Source organism: Barbus barbus, assembly GCF_936440315.1.
Source record: "Barbus barbus genome assembly, chromosome: 34".
In the NCBI taxonomy this organism is placed as follows: Eukaryota; Metazoa; Chordata; class Actinopteri; order Cypriniformes; family Cyprinidae; genus Barbus; species Barbus barbus.
Window position 1 is genome coordinate 4,697,868 of NC_136762.1, and position 24,175 is coordinate 4,722,042.

The 24,175-nt window shown below is 36.3% G+C and overlaps 2 protein-coding genes across 2 annotated transcripts; one reads left to right on the forward strand and one right to left on the reverse strand.

Annotated features, from left to right (window-relative positions):
• Positions 1-210: 210 nt before the first annotated feature.
• On the forward strand, positions 211-11,610 carry LOC306853881 (inward rectifier potassium channel 13-like; the record flags this gene model as incomplete). Its single annotated transcript, XM_079391549.1, has 2 exons — positions 211-694; positions 11,015-11,610. The coding sequence occupies 2 exons, from the start codon at positions 211-213 to the stop codon at positions 11,608-11,610; spliced, it is 1,080 nt and encodes a 359-aa protein (XP_079247675.1).
• Positions 11,611-13,039: 1,429 nt separating this feature from the next.
• On the reverse strand, positions 13,040-23,740 carry LOC306854213 (EF-hand domain-containing protein D1-like). The gene is made up of 4 exons (XM_079392045.1): positions 23,421-23,740; positions 18,875-19,022; positions 17,591-17,725; positions 13,040-15,109 (listed from the first exon to the last, which is right to left on the reverse strand). Exons 1-4 carry the CDS (start codon positions 23,690-23,692, stop codon positions 14,975-14,977), a joined length of 690 nt encoding a protein of 229 aa, XP_079248171.1. The 5' UTR covers positions 23,693-23,740; the 3' UTR covers positions 13,040-14,974.
• Positions 23,741-24,175: the final 435 nt, after the last annotated feature.

Genomic DNA, 24,175 nt, shown 5'->3' on the forward strand with positions numbered 1-24,175 from the left:
TTTGTGTTTCACAGAACTAAATAGCAGATAAACATACAGATTTTGATTGACAAGTATTTGAAATTTCATTTTAATTTTTTGAGGTGAACTTCCCTTTACGAACATCAGATTTTCATAAGCAAAAGTGTAGAAATGCAGCATGTGTAGCTGATATGAGGTGCTCTTTGCTCACCTTTCCAGGTGCCAGCCACTTGGCATCTTTCCATCACCATGACAAGCACCACCAGTGACCAAAAAGCCGTCTCCTGCTCCTTGATGGCCAAACCTCCCCGTCAGCGGCTGGTCAGCAAGGACGGCCGGAGCCTGATGCGAGGCAGTGCCCCGGGCTCCAGAGAGACGTGGTTCGGGGCCCTGCGGGACATGTGGGGGACGTGGCTGGCGCTGCGGTGGCGTTGGGTGGTGCTGGCGTTCTGCGGCTCATTCCTGCTTCACTGGCTGCTGTTTGCGGTGTTGTGGTACCTGCTCGCCCAAGTCAACGGAGACCTGGAGGTGCCTGATCACGACTCTCCACCGCCTGGGCATGTGCTGTGTGTCAAACACGTGACAGGCTTCACCGCCGCCTTCTCTTTCGCCCTCGAGACACAGCTGACCATTGGATACGGCACCATGTACCCCAGTGCTGACTGTCCGACCGCCATAGCACTACTCGCCCTGCAGATGCTGCTGGGACTCATGCTGGAGGCCTTCATCACTGGTACACACCACACTCCAGTCTTCTACTTCACTGCATGAAGTCTATATAAGAGATGTAACTTTCCTTGGAAATATAGATTTTAAATTAGTTTAGAGGAATTTGCAAGAATATTCCAGATTCAACACAAGTAAGGCTTAATCAACAAGCACCTGGCAGTAAAAAAAAAAATTACAGTGAGGATTTAAAAGCACAATGTTAGCTAATAAACAAAACAAAACAAAAGCATTTACAATAACCCTTGTTACAGTTTGTTTATTATTTGTCTTGACGAACCTACCTTTTTAAAGTACACAATAACATATATTACACAATAACAAATTACACAAGTAATAATTTATAATGATACATTTTATTGATTTACTGATTTATAAATAAATCACATAAATCACACATTTCCATTAATGCTTAAACCAAATATCATCATACGTTGAATTTTTAAGCACGTTGCCCTGTTTATACACTGTAAAAAAAAAAGAAGTTGAGCCAACTTAAAATTTTAAGGCAACCAGCTTCAGCAGATTTTTGAGTTTACTCAACTCAAGTTTATACAACAAAAAGTTGAGAATCTCCTACAAAAAAAGTAAAGTCGTAAAGTAAAGTCGTGACGTATTGTCAAGTATGGTGACCCATACTCGAAATTGGTGCTCTGCGTTTAACCCATCCAAGTGCACACACGCAGCAGTGAATAGTGAACAAATGCACACACACACACACACACCGTGAACACACACCCGGAGCAGTGGGCAGCCATGCTGCGGCGCCCGGGGAGCAGTTGGGGGTTCGGTGCCTTGCTCAAGGGCACCTCAGTCGTGGTATTGAGGGTGGAGAGAGCGCTTCTCTCAATAAGTTGAGAGAACTCAAAAATCTGCTGAAGCTGGTTGCCTTAAAATTTTAAGTTGGCTCAACTTTTTCTTTTTTCTTTTTACAGTGTAGGTAAGCCAAACTGCAAAAACTACATGTAACTTAAAGTCTGAAGTCAACATATATTCTGAAAGTTCTTCTTTCCCCAATTAGTTAACTCAGAAAATCTCACAATGACCTACAGATAAAAGACTTAAGAGATATGTAATCAGTCATGGGACTGAGTTCACATGCTTTCAGCAAAGCACCAGTAAAAGACTCTTTGATGAGTATATTTTAAATAAAACGTATCACGAGTACTTTTCCTCTGAACTTTAGGGTAAATGTAAATGCATCACAATTCAGGCTTTGTAAAGCAGACAAGCCATACTGACGCCCTCAGAAGAAATGCAAAAGGACATGTAGATGTCCTGCTATTGAACTAAAAAATATAAAATGGATGTAACATGCACTAAAATCAGGGATACATGATATTTAATGTTTTAGTTTATTAAACCTGTTAACCCGCACTGACCCGCGGGCGGGCCGGAAGGGCGTGTTTGGGCGTGTCTGCGCTTTTAATTACCTTTGTTTTCGAACAATATCCAATCAACTATCATTTACTATATATCATTTGAAAGCTAAAACACTCAAGATTAATGATCCGTGCTTGTTTTTGAAATCAATACACCAGAGAGGAAAGGGTTAACATAAATGCTGAAGGACAGGCCATTTAAACATGTACAAAGTGAAAGTGAAGTACTTACATTTGATCGCCTTTAGCTCTGGTCAGATCGGACTATTCCAAGAAACACCGGCATACATTTCAAGGGAAGGGTCCACTCTTCAAAATGCATCCCACTTTTTAATCCAAAACAACGAAAAAAATAGGGGAAAACACGAAAGATCCTCCTTTGTTTACATCAGCGATTCGAGTTTATCCATTTTCCAAGAAATATCCATTCTAATTCGTATTCCAGCTTTGAAACGCCCTCTATTTCCAGCAGAATCGTCTCTTCCGAGTAAAAATAGCCCTCCCTCATCTCTCTTCATCAACATCAATCACAAGGTTATAACCCGGAACAGACAGGGAGTCCATGAAATCCTGGCACATCAGAATTGGGGTGTTTGAAGCCAGCTAATGCCTAGCCAGCAAAGTTTTGATGCATGGAAGTATTAGCCAACCACAAGAAAGTTTACAGTGATTGACAGTTTGCATAGTTTGCTTGAGCATGTTTACAGAATAGCCCTGCGTAAAGTTCGCGTGTGTTCGTGCGCTCTCGGCTTTACGCACGAAGCTTACACAGACCGGCGTCTGTTTATCAGCGAACGGATTTTGTCCAAAGCTTACATCTGAATATCTCCATCATGGATCGTCGACTTCAAAAGAGTTTTTGAGGCGTTTGATGGTGTTTTGGAGGACGTGGTGAGAAGCAGCAGCAGAAACATGCGCATGAGATGCACCTCAGGCAGGGATAGCATTGACACGTAAGTTTCAACACCGTTCTCTTGAATGTTTATGTTTATTATGTATTTGCAGCTTTTGTTTCATGTTAGCTGTTTTAGATTCTAAAAATGAAAATCTGGCCAAATTAAAAATACATTGTGTGTGAATTTGCACATGTTATAATGTAAGCATCATTAATGACCCCATGTGTTTAATAATAATAAAAAAGACTGATTAGTGAAATGAAAGAATGATTCCCACGCTTCTTGAAAGTACTTGAATTTCAGACATATGGATTCAAGGCCTAAATAAATTTAGTTTATGGCGCTATTTCAAAATTGTGAAAATCTTTACAGTGCCTGAATAATTATTAGACACGTTGATATTCTGATCATATTTATTTCCAAGCACATTTGACCAATTCCAAACCACATCAATCTTAATAACTACTATTAATTTTGTAATTAATCATTTATAAGTGATATATAATTGTCCATGAAAGCTGGAAGTGAAAAACTCCTTATATTCATGTGTGCAGAATTATCAGGCACGTTTTCTTTTACAGATAAAATGAGACAAAAAAAGAGATTTAACTGAAAAGTAAAAAAAATATTAAATCCCCAATGAGAAATATTTAAAACTAATGCAATACAGAAATTGTAAAGTTAAGACATGACCATTGGTCAGCGAAATGCTCATTGGGTCAGTGGGGTTAGACAAAAACAGGTGGAGAAGATAAGACTGCAAAATAATTAAGAATTAATGTGAAGAATTAGGTGTAAACCATCAAACATTTAGACTCCAGCGCCACCATTTTCCAGAACTGCAACCTTGGAGTCTCCAGAATTACAAGGTGTCAGGTTCTCAGAGACTTTGCTTGCGTAAAAAATCCTAAAAACTGACCCTCACTTAATGAGAATAACATGCTGAAGTGTTGTGAAATACATGAAGACTAATTTTTATAGGCTTTGTAGAGGGATAAGTTGAGAGCAGTGTTAATTTTGACAGAAAATTTTGATTTAGTTTTAGTCATAGTCTTTTGACTAAAATTCTGAATTACGATTTTTTCGATTCTGAATTACGCTTTGATCGTCAAGTTAACAGCGTTGTGAAATCATCTTTTTTCCAGCTAAGAAAACTGTCTAAATTGAAATCAATCCTTTCGTACAAGGACTTGGAGATTGTTGTACATGCCTTTGTTTCAACCCGGCTGGACTATTGTAATGCTCTTTATCTGGGCATAAGTGAATCACTGGTTACTCGTCTTCAGCGTGTCCAGAATGCTGCAGCGAGATTTTTAACAAATACCAGAAAACGGGATCACATAACACCTTTATTGATATCCCTTCACTGGTTACCAGTTAGATACAGAATACAATACAAGGTGTTGATGTTTGTTTTTAAAGCACTACATGGTCAGGCTCCTGAGTACATAAAAGACATGTTAATTCCTTATCAGTCTCAACGTCATCTTCGCTCCTCCCAGAACATGCTCCTAACTGTCCCACGGTCTCGTTTGAGGCGTAGTGGAGATCGCGCTTTTTCTGTTGCGGCTCCTTTACTTTGGAATGTGTTGCCATTATCCTTAAAAACCTCATCAAGTATGGATATTTTTAAAAAGGATTTGAAGACTTATTTATTTAATCAAGCCTTTGGCATTTGATTAGGTCTGAGAACTGTGAGTGATTTGTTGTTTGATTATTTTGTGTCTTGTTTTAATGTAACTTAATGTCTGTATGTATTTTAGAGTATTTTGTTATTGATTAGTCTACTTATGGACAGCACTTTGGTCCATTCTAATGGCTTTGAAAGTGCTTTATAAATAAAAGTTGAGTTGAGTTGAGTAAAATGCCATATAGGTTTAGTCATATTTTCGTCATCTGAATTGTTTTTAGTTTCAGTCTAGTTTTAGTCGACTAAATCTACAGTACATTTAGTCGTCTAAAATCTAATGGGTTTAGTTACAGTACATTTATTAAGCATTTCTCTAAAATTTCCAAACTCATTATATAGGTTTGATATTGTTTTTTTATCATGATAGACTGCAATTTAACCACAGTGACACACAACATGCCTTTGTTAAAATGAAATAAAACCACTTCTCATAAAGAACAAGAATATGGTCTTCTTTTTAATGAAATACCAATGGTTTTATAGGCTAATTATGCATTCTTTATAACAACTTGTTTACCATTCTTTCAAGCAGACATATTTATTTCTATAAATAAATTTAGATTAATCTTTAGGGCTACTAAAGTTCTGCAGTCAAGAGCAGTGAGTGCTTGTATGTCTTTCTTTTGTTGCTTGATTAACATCAATGACTCGGACAATAGCAACTAAATTAGGCTGCTATCCCTTTAAAACCGAATGCATGGTGACAGATGCAATGTAGGCCTACTGATACACGTTCTCCCTACTCTTTACGTGAATACTCATCAAAACGGACATTTCGACATAATTTTGTGTGTATTTCTCCGTTCATGCGACGTGAAAGGAGTACTCACGTGAGACAAGCTTTCTGTGTGCGTATGCTTCAGTGTCTGCGCTCAGAAATTGAGTTCTCTTACGTCGTCAGATTTATGCATATGTCTGCTCTCCTCTTACTTCCACCTTCTATGCACCGGATTCGTTCTGAATGAATCTCTTCCCAAATCGTCCCTCCCTAACATTTTCGTCTCGTTTTTATTCGTTGATGAAAATGTCAATAGATTTATGTCATAATTTTTTCGTTCGTTGTCGTCAGTGAAAAAAATTTCGTCAACGAAATAGTCGTTTAGCCCTGGTTATAGTGAAACAAGACTTTTATTATTATTGTCGTTTAATAAATTACATCCATTTGAAAATTACCAACTTCTCAAAGGGTGGGCCTACTCGCCACTGGTGTGAATAGCATCTATCCCTATTTGCTAATAAGTGTAAATAGCCGCCCGCTGGCTGCCATATTCAATTATTCAAATAACTGAAATTATAGGCTACTTAAAAATGAAACTAAAATCAAGAAGTCACTGTCTTTGTCACTGACTCATTCGAACAGCTAGAACCTTAAATCATTCATAAATCGAACAGCATTAATTCAGGAAGGAAGAAAACTGACTCTATTTATGAATGAGTTTATGAATCATTTAAAAATGCGCATTCGTTCATAAACGAAGCACCGCTGTGTTTGCATTAGGTATGGCCTAATTACCATAATTTTGGCTTCGGTACGATACCGAAATGTAATACCTCGGTATCGATACTAAATCGATACCATAAAGTAACCAGCCTCAAAAGATAAGTGAATTTAAAACTATTTTATTAATAATAATAAAAATAAAAACAGATTCATATCTTAATACTTTTGTATCAAACTAACAAAAAATCTACAGGGAACATATAGGTTACATAAAAAAATAGGCTAACTGAAGTAAGATGAAAATATATTACAGTCTTCATATCTTTTCAGTGCAAACACAGTGCAAACAAAATGTCTCAAAATGTAACAAAAAACCTATCGGGAACAAGGGTTACATTTTGACTGAGTTTGAAGGAAAAAAAACTGAAGTTGCGCAATTAAAGCAACAAATGTTGCTTTGTTTTAAAGTGTTATTCTAACAGTCAAAGTAATATTCAAAACCACGTTATTATTTATCTCTCTCAGATTTCAGACTCAGCCCAAGAAAAACATTACATATAAATCTCACTCTCTCGCTTGCTTCATAGTAGCGATCGGCAGCGCGTCAGAAACATTCCCTTCATATCATTGATACTAAAATTAATATAGCAAAACTCTTGCTCAATCAGGGCTCTAGACTCATTCTTCCGACTGGTCGCACTTTTGCGACTAACTTTCTCAGTTGGTCGCACGAGCACATCATTTGGTTGCAATTGTTTTTTTTTTGTTTTTTGTTTTTTTTTTGCTACAACATTTAATTAATCAATGCATGATGATGAACTTTGATCATAGTTTATAGTAGGGGTGTGCGATATTGAAAAATGATATCTCGATATTTTTTGGGATTTTTTCCGATAACGATAATTAGACAATATTTTGCCGTGTAATGTGTACAGTGTAATGAATTCAGCCACCACTAGGGGCCGCTGGCGAGCTTTATTGCGGATTATGACCTATGCTGCCACCACCTTTAATTCTGACCCGGTCTGGTCCGGGAGGAGCACACGAAACACACTCCAAAACAAGAATTATAAAGAATTACACTTTATTAACAACAATAGCAGCCATATGGCATTGTCTCACTTAAATATCCTGATTACATATACTGGTCATATTAGTTCATTAAACCGTGAACACGCATTTAAAAGGGAATCAAATACTCATTCCAGATTCACAGCACACTATAAATATGGTGACATCTCATGCAAAGCACACTTAATTAGAAACTCCAAACATCAGTCACATGCCTTAAGTGTAATAACCAGCACAGGCAATCGACATTCAATTCAAGAGGACAGTAATCACTAATGGCTGAACACAACAAGAACAACACACATAAATCATATAGAAGGATTAAAATGATTTCGGACTTCCCTGTCCACGTCCAACGACACCCTGCCGTCACTGTGACACTTTCGTCTCTATAACTATAAACTAGGGGTGTGCGATATATATAGTCTGCGATAATATGTAATTGTTGTTTTGACCATGTGCAATTTGACAATATGGAGTACTTTGCAAAAACCAAACAAATAACCTTTGTAGTGCAGGCATACATTAGCCTACGTGGCGATGAAGCCTGTTAAACAGTGCACGTGCGCATTTAGAGTGTGTTATTTCACTGCATGATTCAGTCTATTAAAATGCATTAAGAATGATCGCAAAATTCAAGATATGGGGGGCATAAAATGTATATATTTAAGTTTCATATAGTTAAAATCACACGAAGAGTGCCGTTTTTTCTTCAAAACTAAGAATGAAAACAAATGTGATATTGATTTTATACAACAGTTCAATATACAATAAGTTAATATTAAGAGACTTACGTTTTAGACACCATATAGCCTGTTTTTGCTCCATTTCGCAGACAAAAAATAATTCCAAACAGCCACAGCACTGTTTTGCATCTCTGAGCAACATGACGGTGCTTTGTTCCTGAATCAACCTTAAATGATTTGGTTAAATCTCAATGACTCACTTATTACCAGCGACTTTCTGCCACCTACTGGTGGTTTTAATTTCACATTTAAAGTCTATTTTCATTTTTAAAATAATTTTAAATATCAATATTCAATGTTTATGTTTAAAATGTCAAAAAATTATGCATTTGTAACTGGTTAAATCACTCCATGTCCCTCTGAGCTGCATTAAACAGTGTGTAAATACATCTAAATTCCACTTCAGATGCAACTTCTGCAAAGATTCATTTTGATGATACTGGTTTCATTTGTTTGGTAACAGCCTAAATGTGTATTATCTTAATTGACTGATTAAATGTAACAATTTGACTCAAAAGATGTACACTTTTAGAAAAAATGGCTTTATTGCAATTTAAAATGAAATGAAAAGATTAATTAATCACTGATGTGAAGTGACCACACAGAATATGAAGAATATCAAAAACTGCAGCTGTCCACGGTAGTCAGATATCAGCACAATAACACACTCGGCAAAATATTGAAATCAAAAGACGAAATCTTGCTTGTTTGTAGGTGACCAAATACTTATTTTCCACCATAATTTGCAAATTAATTCTTTAAAAATCCTACAATGTGATTTCCTGGATTCTTTCTCCCCATTCTGTCTCTCATAGTTGAAGTGTAGCTATGATGAAAATTACAGGCCTCTCTCATCTTTTTAAGTGGGAGAACTTGCACAATTGGTGGCTGACTAAATACTTTTTTGCCCAACTGTATATGTATTATGTAGTTTTGACTCATTTGGACATTTGGTTACCAGGTGTCCATTTGGAGTCTCCAAATGGCTTTTTTTGAAAGGACGCCTAGACTTTTTTTAAATAAGAGCTTACAGAAGCTAAATTGTTGAGAGTATCATCCTCAAATTTGAATCAAAACATGGTCAGATATTCAGCTTTATCTTTATGGTGTTTTCAGGCCTTTGGCGTCAAAGTCTCCCTTAGTTTCCCTTAGTGAGTTTCATTAAAAGATATTGCGAGTCACTTTCATGTATATTTTACGTTGTTTTACTCTGTTGCTATACTAATTTTGAGTTAGTATGACTCTAGAGTAACAAAGGTTCAAGTATCTAGTTTCAAACAATACCAGATTTTTAAATATATACCTTCGGGTTCAAGAGCTACAGACATTTTTATTTGGTTATGTCATTTTTCACAAAATGCTCCAAATTAGGGATGCAGGTTAAGAGGTTAAAAACACAAAAACTGTAAATGAACTTACAAATGCTGCCAGAAACAAGTAGCATGAACTTTTCAAGATGACAGTGTTATCAAGGGGCTCTGTAATACCCTTAGATAGCCATCCGTTAACATTCCCATTCATCTTAATGGCAGTTTCTGTACTGGTGGCCCAGGAGTGAAGTACACAATCTGAATGTTGCCATCATAGCTCAACTGCACCGAGATCTGCAGACAGGTTTGTGAGCCAATCAGTTGAGCTGCAGGTGTCATGTGACTAATCACGCTTTTATAACAAATATCTGGTGCTTTGATACCAAAGACAGCAAACAGAGAAAAATCCATATATACTTTTTAAAATCATTCACTAGAATATAATGAAACCTTAGCTTACAAAAATTGTATTGGCTGTCAACTGGAGAAAAAAAATTAGAAAAATGTGTAGTTACAGAATCTACCAGCAGGGGCTGACTGCTCAGGTAAACCAGTCAAACCTATGGCCACTTTAGGAGTTTTGACCAGCCCTGTATACTATCCACACTATCTGCCCTAAATAGTATCGAAAATTAATAATATCACACAAAATTTAGGATGGATAGTATGCACACTGGGATGCAGGCCAGGATTGTGCAAAATTCAGAATTTAAGAATTATGAGTGTGAAGAGGAAGTTGGAATGACAGGAAGTAGAATTCACTGAATCACAATTCAGACAGGGGCAACAGATAATTGTATTTTTGGAAATTAAGTGTTTTTCTGTACTTGCCCATGTATATATAAAGTAGGTGAAAATAAAATTTAAAAATAAATACAGTTTGTGACATTTCAAACTAATCTCTCTGTCTCTAAACAATTTATAACTTTTTTTCTTTCTTTCTTTCTTTTCTCTTACTTCTCAGTATATTTGTGGCAAGGTTTGACAAATTTATCTTCAAGGGGTTCGAGTCTCAGGTCCGGCAGGGATTGTAGGTGGGGGGAGTGAATAACCAACACTCTCTCCACCCTCAATACCACGACTGAGGTGAGACCCTTGAGCAAGGGACCGAACCCCCATCTGCTCCCCGGGCGCTGCAGCAATTGCTCCGGGTGTGTGTTCACTACTGTGTGTGCAATTGGATGGGTTAAATGCAGAGCACAATTCTGAGTATGGGTCACTTGGCCACACACCACTTCCCTTTTCCTTTAATTATAATATAATTAAATGTATTTACCTTATTGGTTAAATCATTTATTTTGAAGTTTTATTTAGTTTCTTTCAATCATTTCCTTTCTAATCTTTCCTTTTTTTATCATTTCCTTTATAATTTTTTCCCCATGACTACTTTTCCTGTGCATTTGTGGCAAAGTTTGTCAGAGGAATATATATATATATATATATATATATATATATATATATATACACACACACACACACACACACACATTATATATATTTATATATATCAAATATAAGAATATAAATATATGTGCATGTAAATATTTCCAAAATATATACTGTATGTGTGTGTATTCATATATACATAATAAATAAGTACACACATTATGTAAACAAAAACTTTTATTTTGGATGCGATAAATCACGATTAATTGTTTGACAGCACTAATATATATATATATAAAATTTGTATTGCTATTATTATTCATATAAATACTTTCTTATTCAATTTATTTTGCAGATTTATTTACTACCTTTTTATTCAAATTCTTTTTTTCTGTCACTGCTCAGGTGCATTTGTGGCTAAATTCTCCCGCCCTCAAAAGCGCTGCGGTGGAATCCTGTTCAGCCCTCAGGCCATAGTGTGCGAGGTCAGAGGTCAACGTTGCCTGATGTTCCGCGTCTGTAACCTGCTTCCAAGGCCACTGGTGGATGTGTGCGTGAGCGCCGTTCTCTACGAAGAGCGTGACGATCACGAGCTCCACCAAACCTCAATGGAATTCTGCGTCGATAGCCTGGGGTCACGACCTTGCCCTTTTTTCCTGTCACCTCTGACCTTTTATCACCCTCTAACTTCATCCAGCCCTCTAAACAACGGCCCAAGCACCAAACACTTCGAGCTGGTGGTGTTCCTCACCGCTTCCCAGGAGAGCACAGGCTCCGGATACCATAAGAGGACCTCCTACCTGCCCGACGAGATCCAGTACGGCAGCTGCTTCTCCAAGGTGACGTATTGGCTTGGAAAAGGCCGGAGCAAAGATGAAAGCATGTGTTATTTTGACACGCAGCCCTGTCCGCTCACACTCCCAAACACACACACCGGCGACGCACTGGAGAAAGAGCACATGGTGGTCCAGATCAACGGAGAAGGCAGTGATCGGGTGTAGTAGTAGTGCTTTATTTTAGTGTATGGTTTTAGAAGAATTCTCCGCTCATGAAACGGGCATTTCATTTGACAACACATCCTCCAGTTTATGACTTTTTTTTTTATCTCAAAAGACAACCTCACTTAGTTATGATCTGAGATGTCACCCTGTCCTGTTAGAAACCCATCAAACCCATTTTTGCTGCTACAGTCACACTTGTGTTTTCCAGAGCAACACAGATGAGTGACGGCGGCTTAAGATCTTGTTGGCAATAAGAAGAATCTCTAATATTTTATGAGCGTAACTGACCATCTTTACCCTGAATCCACTGACAACATAAAACCATCGAGTTTGAGCCCTTCTTTATTTGGCGCCTGGACATTTTCCCTTCATTACCTGTCGATATCGGAGTCAGAAGGGCCCTTTTTCAAAATATAAATTATTAAAGCGCTACACACAGTGCTGGGTAGACGACTACAAATTGTAGTCTGTTACTGTATACAAATTACGTAATGGAAATGATAGTTTGTAATACAATCTGTTGGATTACACATATTAGGTAATGTTTAGATTACTTTTGACCTAAAATATATTTCATTCTTTGTGTTCAACATCATGAAGTGCTTTAAACATTACATTAATTCATGAATGAACTACAGGGGGGTTGTGAATTGATGAAAAGCTGGACACTTTCCAAGTGTATAAAAGCAGTAGAATTTTATAAAGGAAAATTTAAGAGAGAGAGAGAGAAAGAAGAACTAGCGCAAATCAAATTATGAATACTACCATTGTGTTAATATGTAATCATGTAATCTATAAGAAAAGTATTTTTTTTGGAATCTGATTACATCGTCCGGATTACATGTAATCTGTCACTACCAGCACTGGCTACACAGACAAGGGTCATCCTTGTACATAAAGTATTTTTATCAAACTAATATATATATATATATATATATTAGGAATAGATGTACTCTACAGAAGTGGATGTTCGTATATTCATATAGAACGTTGCAGTGATGTATTTTTGTATTCCTACCCAGAAGTTCACATCACCCTGGTTCCCTCGACGAAAACCCAATAGCATTTTTACATTTTTTTATTATTATTACATAAATTGGTGGTCGGTGGCCAAGAAACTTTTTTTTAATTCCTTACATGTAAAAAGCTAAACATGGGCTAGAAATAAACTACACCATGGTCACATGACTTTAAAGTCCCCACCTTTAAGCTTGCAACAACTCTTTCAGTCTGACATTTTCTCTGAAAGTCGGAGTTAAAAAAGCTTGCAATAGCGAGACTATAAACACAAGGAGGCTATAAAAGCAGACTAGAAGTGAGAAGATAAGTTTATCTATTCAGCACATGACGTTTAATGTTGTGATCAGCCTCTGTAGTCCCATTTAGACACTTGTTAGCGACCTACTTTTTTTTTTTTTTTTTTTTTTTAAGTGAAAGATTAAAAAAAAAAAAAATAGTATTACTAATGAGTTATGTCATTGAGTTAAATATCTTGAGCCCGTGTTAATAACATTTAAATTAATGCATTTAACCAAAAACCCAATCAAAAAAAAACACTGGCTTCAGAAACCAGAAGTCAACCAAATGTTTGTTTCTGGGTTTTGGCCTACAAAAATATCATCCCTGTAGCACTCTTATTATTATTCAATACTCAATGGAAATAAAATAAAAAAAAATTGTATGTGGTTTAACTATACCTTTAAAGTGTGCATTAAAACTCCTATTAAGTGCCTACTGACAAACTTTTATTTTTCCCACCAAAGTCACGAAATGGACTTTTGGATGAAGAGATCGAATACTGAACTGAACATTAACGGTTATGTAAAGTATATAGATAAATAGATTATTTACTAGGTTATTTTTGGGAAAGAAAATCTCAATATCAATGCTATGCAATAATAAAAAAAAAGCACAATCTTATTGGTGGCACAACACTGTATGATTTTTACTCTGTAGGTGATTATGCACATGTACTGTCAATCAGGAAAGACTGACTGCTTTCACTGTATTATTATATGTATAAAGCATGATTGTTAAACTCTGGAAGGCATTCAGTTTCCTGCAAACAAGCCACTAATCAAATTATTTCAAGCTACACCGAGTGGAAACTGATCTGTAAAAGAAATGTCTTTATTTTGATATGTGGAACACAAGACTGGATTAAAATATCTGTGAAAATGTTATGGTCGTGTTTTTTTTTATCCTTACAGAACATTTTATGCCTTATTAGCAGTAAATATTACATAGTTAAACAATTTATGTCATAAAAACACTTGTTTTGCATGTTTTGTTGACCAATTCCTGTGCTGCCACCTACAGGCGCTTCAGAGAAAATAAATGCCACTGATACAACAATTATTACAGTACATTTTGCACATATGAAATTATATATATTATTTTAAGAGTTTAAGTGCCATCTGGAATTTTCATCTAAAATTAGTATTTTTATCAAGCTCCTATGTGTAGGTTCAGTACTAAAACTTAATATAAATCACTAAAACTTAAACTAAATATACATAAAAGGCTACATTATTATACACAATTTGAAATATAAATAACACTAAAAACACTTTCCATATAGGGCCTATAATAGTAAATAGTAGGATTAGACATGCAAATTAATAAAATTACTGTATAATATAATATATGCACGTAAATATATAGCAATATAATGTAGGTATAATATAAATATAATGTAGGTTCACGGAAATGTCATTTTAAAGTAATTTAAAAAAAAAAACATGCAAAAATATTTTTTCGAAAAATACAGTGATTTAATGGGCTTTACGTAATTGGCAAAACACTAGAGTTACAGGTCGATTTTATGAACATCTGATAAAATACAATTAAAAAATTAACATTTAGCTGACAAATATGTAGAAAACAGTTGACAAAAAGAGAAAATGAAAAAATGCTTGATTAAAATCTATAAAAAAAAAAATTATATTTCTTGACCCTTTGTTTCCATGGTTTATTTACTCTGTTGGTCATAATCAATATTTAGTCCACGACACGAACTGCATGTATTTAAAATGATGATTAACACTGAATACCTTTACAATAAACATTTTTGTTTCTAAAAATATATAGCTGCTTGGAATAAAATAGAAGCACAATCTAGTCTATTAGAGTTTAAGTCCTACATTACTCGCGTCATCTCGTCTTCTCCACAGCCGTCACCTGCAAAACAAATTCCTCATGCATATTTCAGGATAGCTGTAAGCAGCTAATAACGCTAGTGCTACTTGTTCAGTGTTTGGCTGTGGTTTTGATTACACATAGGTGTGAGGTTCGAGAAGCAGTGTGTGCATGCGTGTATGTCCTTGTGTGCAAGTAAACTGTGTAGATCTGCTGAACTATAGTTTTAGGAGCAGAATGTGGACTGCAGCTCTTTAAATGCAGCATGCCGTTGTTTTCTGTCCAGTTCCATCCTCTTCTTCTCTTCTTGTTCTTCTCGTATCTCTGCTTCAAACTTACTGCGCACAGACAGAGCATGAACCTACCAAACACACACAAAATACACAATACATGTGTCATATGCCTATAACAAATTTAAATAAATGCATTACTGTTGCTGTTGTCCTTATAAATCAATTTATAAATCAATTTCTTGTTAAGTGTGCTTACTAAATTTGAAGCTTAAGACCATACAGCAAAACTAAAAGTAGTAAAAAAAAAGTAGTTTTCATTAACAGAAATAAAGGTGAAATAAAAACAAATTTTAGATTAAAACGTAAAGCTAAAAAAAAACTTAAAATGTTGTCTTGGCAATTGATTAAAATAAATCCGTTCTAAAAGTACTAAAATTACTGCAACCAAAGTTCAAATTTATTTAAATTATTTAATAAAGCACAAATCAACATTACTAAAACTTAAACTGAATATACAAACTAATTAAAAATATTAATAAATATTATAATTGCGTATAAAATAACACTTGCCAAATAGGGTCTATAATCCTAAATAGCTAAATTTCCTAAATGAGACTATGATCATGCAAATGCTGAGTAAAGTTAATTAAAATATAATGTAATTAAATTTAAATTATTATTAAAAATAAATACGTATACATAATCATGTAAAAAAGTAAAAGGATTCACTGAAATGTAACTAAAATAATTTTTAAAAACATGCAAAAATTGTTGCATATACAGGTCCTTTTCAAAAAATTAGCATATTGTGATAAAGTTCATTATTTTCTGTAATGTACTGATAAACATTAGACTTTCATATATTTTAGATTCATTACAACACAACTGAAGTAGTTCAAGCCTTTTATTGTTTTAATATTGATGATTTTGGCATACAGCTCATGAAAACCCAAAATTCCTATCTCAAAAAATTAGCATATTTCATTCGACCAATAAAAGAAAAGTGTTTTTAATACAAAAAAAGTCAACCTTCAAATAATTATGTTCAGTTATGCACTCAATACTTGGTCGGGAATCCTTTTGCAGAAATGACTGCTTCAATGCGGCGTGGCATGGAGGCAATCAGCCTGTGGCACTGCTGAGGTGTTATGGAGGCCCAGGATGCTTCGATAGCGGCCTTAAGCTCATCCAGAGTGTTGGGTCTTGCGTCTCTCAACTTTCTCTTCACAATATCCCACAGATTCTCTATGGGGTTCAGGTCAGGAGAGTTGGCAGGCCAATTGAGCACAGTAATACCATGGTCAGTAAACCATTTACCAGTGGTTTTGGCACTGTGAGCAGGTGCCAGGTCGTGCTGAAAAATGAAATCATCTCCATAAAGCTTTTCAGCAGATGGAAGCATGAAGTGCTCCAAAATCTCCTGATAGCTAGCTGCATTGACCCTGCCCTTGATAAAACACAGTGGACCAACACCAGCATCACTGACTGTGGGTACTTGACACTGGACTTCAGGCATTTTGGCATTTCCCTCTCCCCAGTCTTCCTCCAGACTCTGGCACCTTGATTTCCGAATGACATGCAAAATTTGCTTTCATCCGAAAAAAGTACTTTGGACCACTGAGCAACAGTCCAGTGCTGCTTCTCTGTTCAAAAGTGGCTTGACCTGGGGAATGCGGCACCTGTAGCCCATTTCCTGCACACGCCTGTACACGGTGGCTCTGGATGTTTCTACTCCAGACTCAGTCCACTGCTTCCGCAGGTCCCCCAAGGTCTGGAATCGGTCCTTCTCCACAATCTTCCTCAGGGTCCGGTCACCTCTTCTCGTTGTGCTGCGTTTTCTGCCACACTTTTTCCTTCCCACAGACTTCCCACTGAGGTGCCTTGATACAGCACTCTGGGAACAGCCTATTCGTTCAGAAATTTCTTTCTGTGTCTTACCCTCTTGCTTGAGGGTGTCAATGATGGCCTTCTGGACAGCAGTCAGGTCGGCAGTTTTACCCATGATTGCGGTTTTGAGTAATGAACCAGGCCGGGAGTTTTTAAAAGCCTCAGGAATCTTTTGCAGGTGTTTAGAGTTAATTAGTTGATTCAGATGATTAGGTTAATAGCTCGTTTAGAGAACCTTTTCATGATATGCTAATTTTTTGAGATAGGAATTTTGGGTTTTCATGAGCTGTATGCCAAAATCATCAATATTAAAACAATAAAAGGCTTGAACTACTTCAGTTGTGTTGTAATGAATCTAAAATATATTAAAGTCTAATGTTTATCAGTACATTACAGAAAAGAATGAACTTTATCACAATATGCTAATTTTTTGAAAAGGACCTGTATTTGACACTTCATTTAATACAATAAATAATATTTTGAAAGCTTAACGTTATTAAAAGAATGTACTTTAAGTAAATAATTCAGGACATAGAGCTTCAACTAAAATGTATATATTTTTATAGTTTATCAACAGTCCTCTGTAACATTATAGACCATGTGTTCGTTGTAGATGTCAGCCTTTCGTGTACTTACACTATATGACCACAAGGGGACGCCTAAGAGCATGGGAGAAGTGTTTGCCCATGCATCAAAAAACACAAACATAAAACCCCACAAACCTTTGCCTCAAAGAAATCCCTTGCTCCAAGAACGCCTTCGGTCGAGACGTCGATCTCTGAAAGTCGAGCGAGAGCCATCAGTCCGCTCTCTTCCTGCAGCTCACCTGCTGCGGCCCTCCGAAAGATCAGCAGGAACTGACAGAGATGGACAGATTAGGCATACAGGGAAATTTCAGTGGCTTAAAGGTTATCAACATTTCTATGCAATTCTAAAAATAAACACAAAAGAATCTGATATCAGTTGCCATGTCAGCATATAAACCATCAGCTTTGTTTTTTTCCCCAAAATAAAAGACACTGCAGAACTACACAGTATAGCCTACTGAAGAGAAGATGCTTTAAAAATGTATTTTGGTTGTTAAAATTGAACTGCAATTTAGTTTGAATGATTTTTAGATCATGTCCAAACAGAACTGATTTCATTGAGGGGAAGGGAGAAGTCAAAAATGACCTTATATCGGGTTTCCCCCCCCCTTTCTCTGCACAATCTGTCTCTCTCTCTGTGTGTGTGTGTGTGTGTGTGTGTGCGAGTGTAATCTTATCCATGTGGAATATCTGTCCAATCTGAAGAATGAGAGCAACATCTGACACACAACAGACTGACTGTACTGAACACAGCTGCACTGTCACCTGTTTGTGTGCAGGGGCTCACATTTAGAAAACTGATAAGGTGTTTCTGTAGTAAAAGTTGTAGTTTTGTAATAAAATGTATAAAGTGATTTTATGTACATGGAAAGCATATAAATTCAAGTTAAGTGTCTACTTTTATGTGTTAATTTTTTTTTTGTAAATAATAAAGATGTCAAAATATGGGTGAAATTCCAACATTCCACTGTAATTCAGTGTTACATATATATTTATGTAAAAATTAAACAACATACTTATTCTGACCTGTACTTAATAAAATATATATTTAAAAAAAGTGATCATACAAAACTTCATCATATTTTAAATGATTACATACTTCTTGATGACAAATGGGTAAAACCTAGTATTTTGAAAGATAGTGGCAAACATGATTTTTTTTTTAAATTTGCAAATAAGCAAATAAACTGTTCATATATAGGAAAATCATCAATTGTGACTAAATGTGATTGACATGTAAATGTGAAGCCACATCAGAGATGTTATCTCTCACAAACGTGCTGTGATCGGATCGTCCGAGTAGGTGAGTCTAAAGTGTTTGCATGGAGTGTGATTTCTCAAAAGATTGAATCACTAGATTAAATCAGTCAACAGGGAAGCTGCAACTATTCTGTGAAACAAACACACATATACACACACCTCTCTGTAACTGAGCTTGCCGTCATAATCTTCATCCACCTCCTTGATCATGTTCTTCAAGCCCAGATGTGTCTGTGGAGCTCCAAGTTTCTCCATCATCAGCTTCAGTTCCATCAGATCAATGAAGCCGTCTTTACCAGAGTCAAATCTACACACAAACACATGTAAAAACTGCTTTAAAAGGAATAGTTCCCCTAAAAGTAAAGTGCTGTTATTGTTGACACTCTCTTTGTACTCTCTTTCCATTATGATGACAATTAATTTCATCACAATCAATAAATAAAAGAGCATTACTAAAAATTTAATTTAATATTTAATTTTGATCATGTGACACTGAAGACTAGAGTAATAATGCTGCAATTGTAGCTTTGTATCACAAGAATAAATGACATTTTACAAAATATTACAACAGAAAACAGTTCTTTTAAATTGTAATAATTTCACAATACTACTCTTTTCACTATTTTTGATCAAATAAATTCAGCCATGGTGGGCATAAGAGACTTTTGCTCATTACAAAATCAGACCAACCCCAAACTTTTGAGCGCTATATGCCATTTCAAACCATTTTATCAATGCAAATTGCATTCTAGCATATGCATCGCATCAACCTAAACTAGCGGCACTCTGAAGTGAGTGTTGACATGAAGATTTCTCCAGTCGCAGCAGAGGGAGGCCAGCAGAAACAGCAGGAAAAAGAGATTCTAACAGAGGAGAGTATTTATAGAGTCTCACCCAGCTGTTGCCACACCAACCAGCAAGATCGCGTGTGCGCACGAGAGAAAGAGAGAGAAGGGTTTGCCTTGAACATTGTGTGAAAGTGAAGAGGCTGAGATTGAAGGAGTGGGCACGTGTTTCTATTTCGGTTTGAGTGATGCTTTTAGAAAGAACTTGCTCATTGTGGCAGAAAAGTACAGGTGAACATCACCTCATCTCTACTTCTCTCCCTCTCCACATTGGAAAGAAAGGCATGAATGAGATCGCATTTATATTCACCTAGACAGCAAAATAGAGAAAGTCAGATTTTACTTCCGAAAAAGAGTCACAATAACCTCACATGGATGTTAGAAGTGACCTCATTATGAGCATTATCTGACTAGCTCACCAATGGATCTTCTGCAGTGAATGGGTGCCGTCAGAATGAGAGTCCAAACATATGATGAAAACATCACAATAATCCACACCACTCCAGTCCATCAGTTAATGTCTTGTGAACTGAAAATCTGCATTTGTAATAAACTTAAAATCATTTGTTCTGGCTAAAATATGAGTCCTCTATCCATAATATGAAAAAGTCATCTAATCTGAATCAGGAGAGAAATATAGACAGATCAAGCACTGTTTGCAAGTGAAAACAGTCTAAAACGGTTTTAAACATATGCTGGTGGATTTTGATGTGAGAGACGACAGAGGATGGATTTTTATGAATTATGGACTCATATTTTGACCAGAAATGATAGTTGAAAGTAAAACACCCTAATGAATGATTAGTTTCTTACAAACACACAGCTTTTCACAAGACATTAATTGCTGGACTGGACTGGTGTGGATTATTGTGATGTTTTTATCAGCTGTTTGGACTCTCATTCTGACGGCACCCATTCACTGCAGAGGATCCATTGGTAAACAAGTGATGTAATGATAAATTTATCCAAATGTGATTAAAAAACAAACTCATGTACATCTTGGATGGCCTGAGGGTGATTACATTCTCATTTTCATTTTTGGACAAACAATTTCTTAAATGCATTAAATGTTACTAATTATCTAACCTACAATCCACAGTAAATGTATTAAATCAAATCTAACGTTTTAGCAAATGTGCATGTTTTTATTTCTCCTAAGGTATTTCAAAGAGAAACATCTGAGACAATGTGAATGTTTATCAGGGTGTTTCGTATCTTTGCTCTGAATGGCCGTCTAATCTCATCTCCTGAGCTCATTGTTTCTGAAAGGTCATAAATAGCTCAACCTTCACTGTTAAAGTGCTGCATAAAAGCCTATTTATTAACCATTTCACGCAACATCCTCACTTACTTTCTTTGTTCGATGCGGTTTCAACAGCCCCCACAAAGACATGCTCACACTTGCCTGCCCTGATTAAAAGACAACTGGGAATCTGCTGACCAGAACAGCAACTGCTTTCAGCAACTGGCAACACACTCCTACACACACACGGCCCAGAAATGTGTGTGGATGCATGAAAACATGCATGCCCTGACGTAATTGCGGGTGCATCGCATGTTTTTGTGTGTGGACGCTTTCTTTGTCCTCTCTGGTTTCCTGCTGTGGTATTTATAGATGCCAAGGCTTGGGGCAGAGATTCAGCTATAGAGCCTGGCATTCAGAGCACTGCAGTCCAGTAACAGATCCCAGATCTGCTTAGAACCGCAGATATGCTGAGAACGGCTATATGAACTACTTGAAGCAGCATGAAACAGGTCAGGGTTAATAAGAGTGACCTGGTACTGTATGTGAGAGAAAGTGAAAGAGAGAGAGAAAAAGAGAATAGCAAACAGAAAGAGGAGGATGGCGTTGGCATATTGGTCCTGCCCTCTGCATGCCGGACACATTCCAGGTCAACAGCCCTCCCTGTGCTAAAGAGGCTTGAATGGAGAAAACAAAGAAATATGCACACGTATACAAAGATATAATTAGATATTTGATTAAAAATACAGTAAAAACTGTGAAATATTATTTCAATTTAAAACCACTGTTTTCTGTTTTAATATATTTTAAAATGTAATTTATTCCTGTGATGCAAAGCTGCACTTTCAGCATCATTACTCCAGTCTTCAGTGTCACATGATCCTTCAGAAATCATCCTAATATTCTCATTTGATGCTCAAGAAACATTTTTTTATTATTATTATCAAATGTTGAAAACAGTTGTACAGCCTCATATTTTTGCAAAAACTGATGTTTTTTTCAGGATTATTTGATGAATAGAAATTTTTAAAAGAAAAGCAAATATAAATCTTTTCTAACACACTAAATGTCCTTGCTAAATAAAAAAGTAAAAAAATGTAAGTGAAGATGTAAGTGAGGACCCCAAATTTACATGAATTTCTATCCATCTATTCAGGGTAGTGTGCTAATTCAGAAGTGTGTAGGTGCGAGTTGTGTTTATGAATGTGTTAACTCTGCTTTTGACCCATTTTCTTCTTATATATGACATCTTTTTTAATCTCTGATGAAACTGGGTTGAACTGATCTGAAGTGGGCCAGAGTATGTACTTCTATGACTTAAACAGACACACCTTTTGGTCCTGACGTAACCTAGTCTTATGGGACATCCACACTTTCATATCCTTTACAGATTGGGTTATTTTCCTATAACGCAGTATAATCTAATAGACTTGACTGAGCGTTACTGTTAATGAAGCAATGTGCAAAACATTATAACTATTTTATGTACAGTGCAAAAAAACATCATCCATTGTAAAGTCTCTGTAAGGCATAATTAACCTTGGGATCAGATAAAAACAAATCTGTTAACATGCTTATGTGTGCATAACTCTGGAAAAATCATGGCCTGGCAGCAGAGGATGACATGCAGAAACAAAGTCTGTGTGGTGAAACAGCATCAAACACTGGATTGTTTGCCATTTGTTATTATCTGGAGGGTTTTGATGCACTACTGGAGACCCGGTTCTGAGTTTGATGGGATTAATAAAAATATCTAATGATATGATAAAAATGAATGAAGGTTCTCTGCATGCAACCAAAAAGACTCCCTCTCATCATAGACTCCTCCAAGTCCCTGCATGTAAACACATGCACAAACAGACAAAGATGGCATTGTTGCACATGGAGTGGGTTCCATGGGGACATCGAGTTTGTGAGTGGACCCTTGTACTGAAATAATGAGGGAAACCAGGACAATGGCTGTTCAGAGAGAGAGACCCCTGAGCAAAACATTATTTTGGCCCTGTACAAGGATGCTCAGAGAGAGCATCCATGTTCATTTAATATGAGCTTCAGAATCTATTGTATATTTCATGTTATTTTACACTCACTATATATTTGGTAAATAATTCTCCATGTGCATAATTGTATTTATTGTTCAATGCTTTTGCAATATAAATGCATTATTGTTATTATATGTAACTCATGTTTAATGTTACATTCATATTCATTTTTATTTTCCTCACAGTGTTAATTGTTTTATTTTATGCCCTGCATTGTTTTATATTTTTATACAATCATAAAACTATACTCCATTCACGTTGTTTTATTTACCATTTTATTTTAAACTCAATACACTTTTAATGGTAGGCTAAAGCAGTAAATTTGAATTAAAATGTAATAAAAATGATTAATATAAAATAACTATCAAGAAAATAATAGACAAAATATCAAAAATAATAAATGAGGGATTTCATTTAAAAGCACCATTCATTCTGATCCAAGAACACAATGATCCCAGAACTCTCTGACGCACACAAACTTCTCTCTTGATTAACTTGGATAAATCTTAATTTAGATCAATATATTTGATAACGACAGTGGATGGGTTTTAAATGGTGTTGATTAATGAACTGACCTCTTGAACATTTTCTCCATGTCTTTGATCTGTTTGCGCGAGAACTCTTTAAACTCGGTGAAGGGATTGAACACCTTCATCTGCTTGGGTCTCGCCGTGCCGTCATGGATGTCCAGTCTGCGGTTGAGTTTCTCCGTCAGTTCAGAGCTGGCAGCGGTGCTGGGTCTCTCCGGCGGCGGTGGCTCTGTCTGCTCCGGTGAGCCTGGTTTAGTGTCACGCTGCTCGGCGTCCAGCCTGCGCTGCAGCTTCCGTGCGAGCTCCTCAGATGACATTACGGACTGAGATGCTGTGCCTCTCACGATCAGCTGTTTCTGATCACTAGTCTCGAGTTTGGGAGAGAGGCGGGGCTGCAGATCACTGAGTCAATCAAGCCAAGTGAGATTCAGAATGCTGTGTTAAAAGATATTCGTATAAGCATTTATTAATAGAAGACTGAAAGACTTGGATGTCGTGCGTAATAAATTTGTTTAGCTATTAAGGATTCACTAGAGAGTTCAAGATAAAAATATACACTCTTGCGTTGGCCGGGAATCGAACCCGGGTCAACTGCTTGGAAGGCAGCTATGCTTACCACTATACCACCAACGCGTTGTAGGATTGTGCAATCGTCAATCACAATGAAAATTGAACATATAAAAATCAAATGCATCACAAACCAGCATCGACTGGTTTATAAAGACAATTGTATGTTACAATGCACCCCTCTAATAATCAAGAAAAATAAACAGAAAATAGTTCAGCTTAACATTTATTTA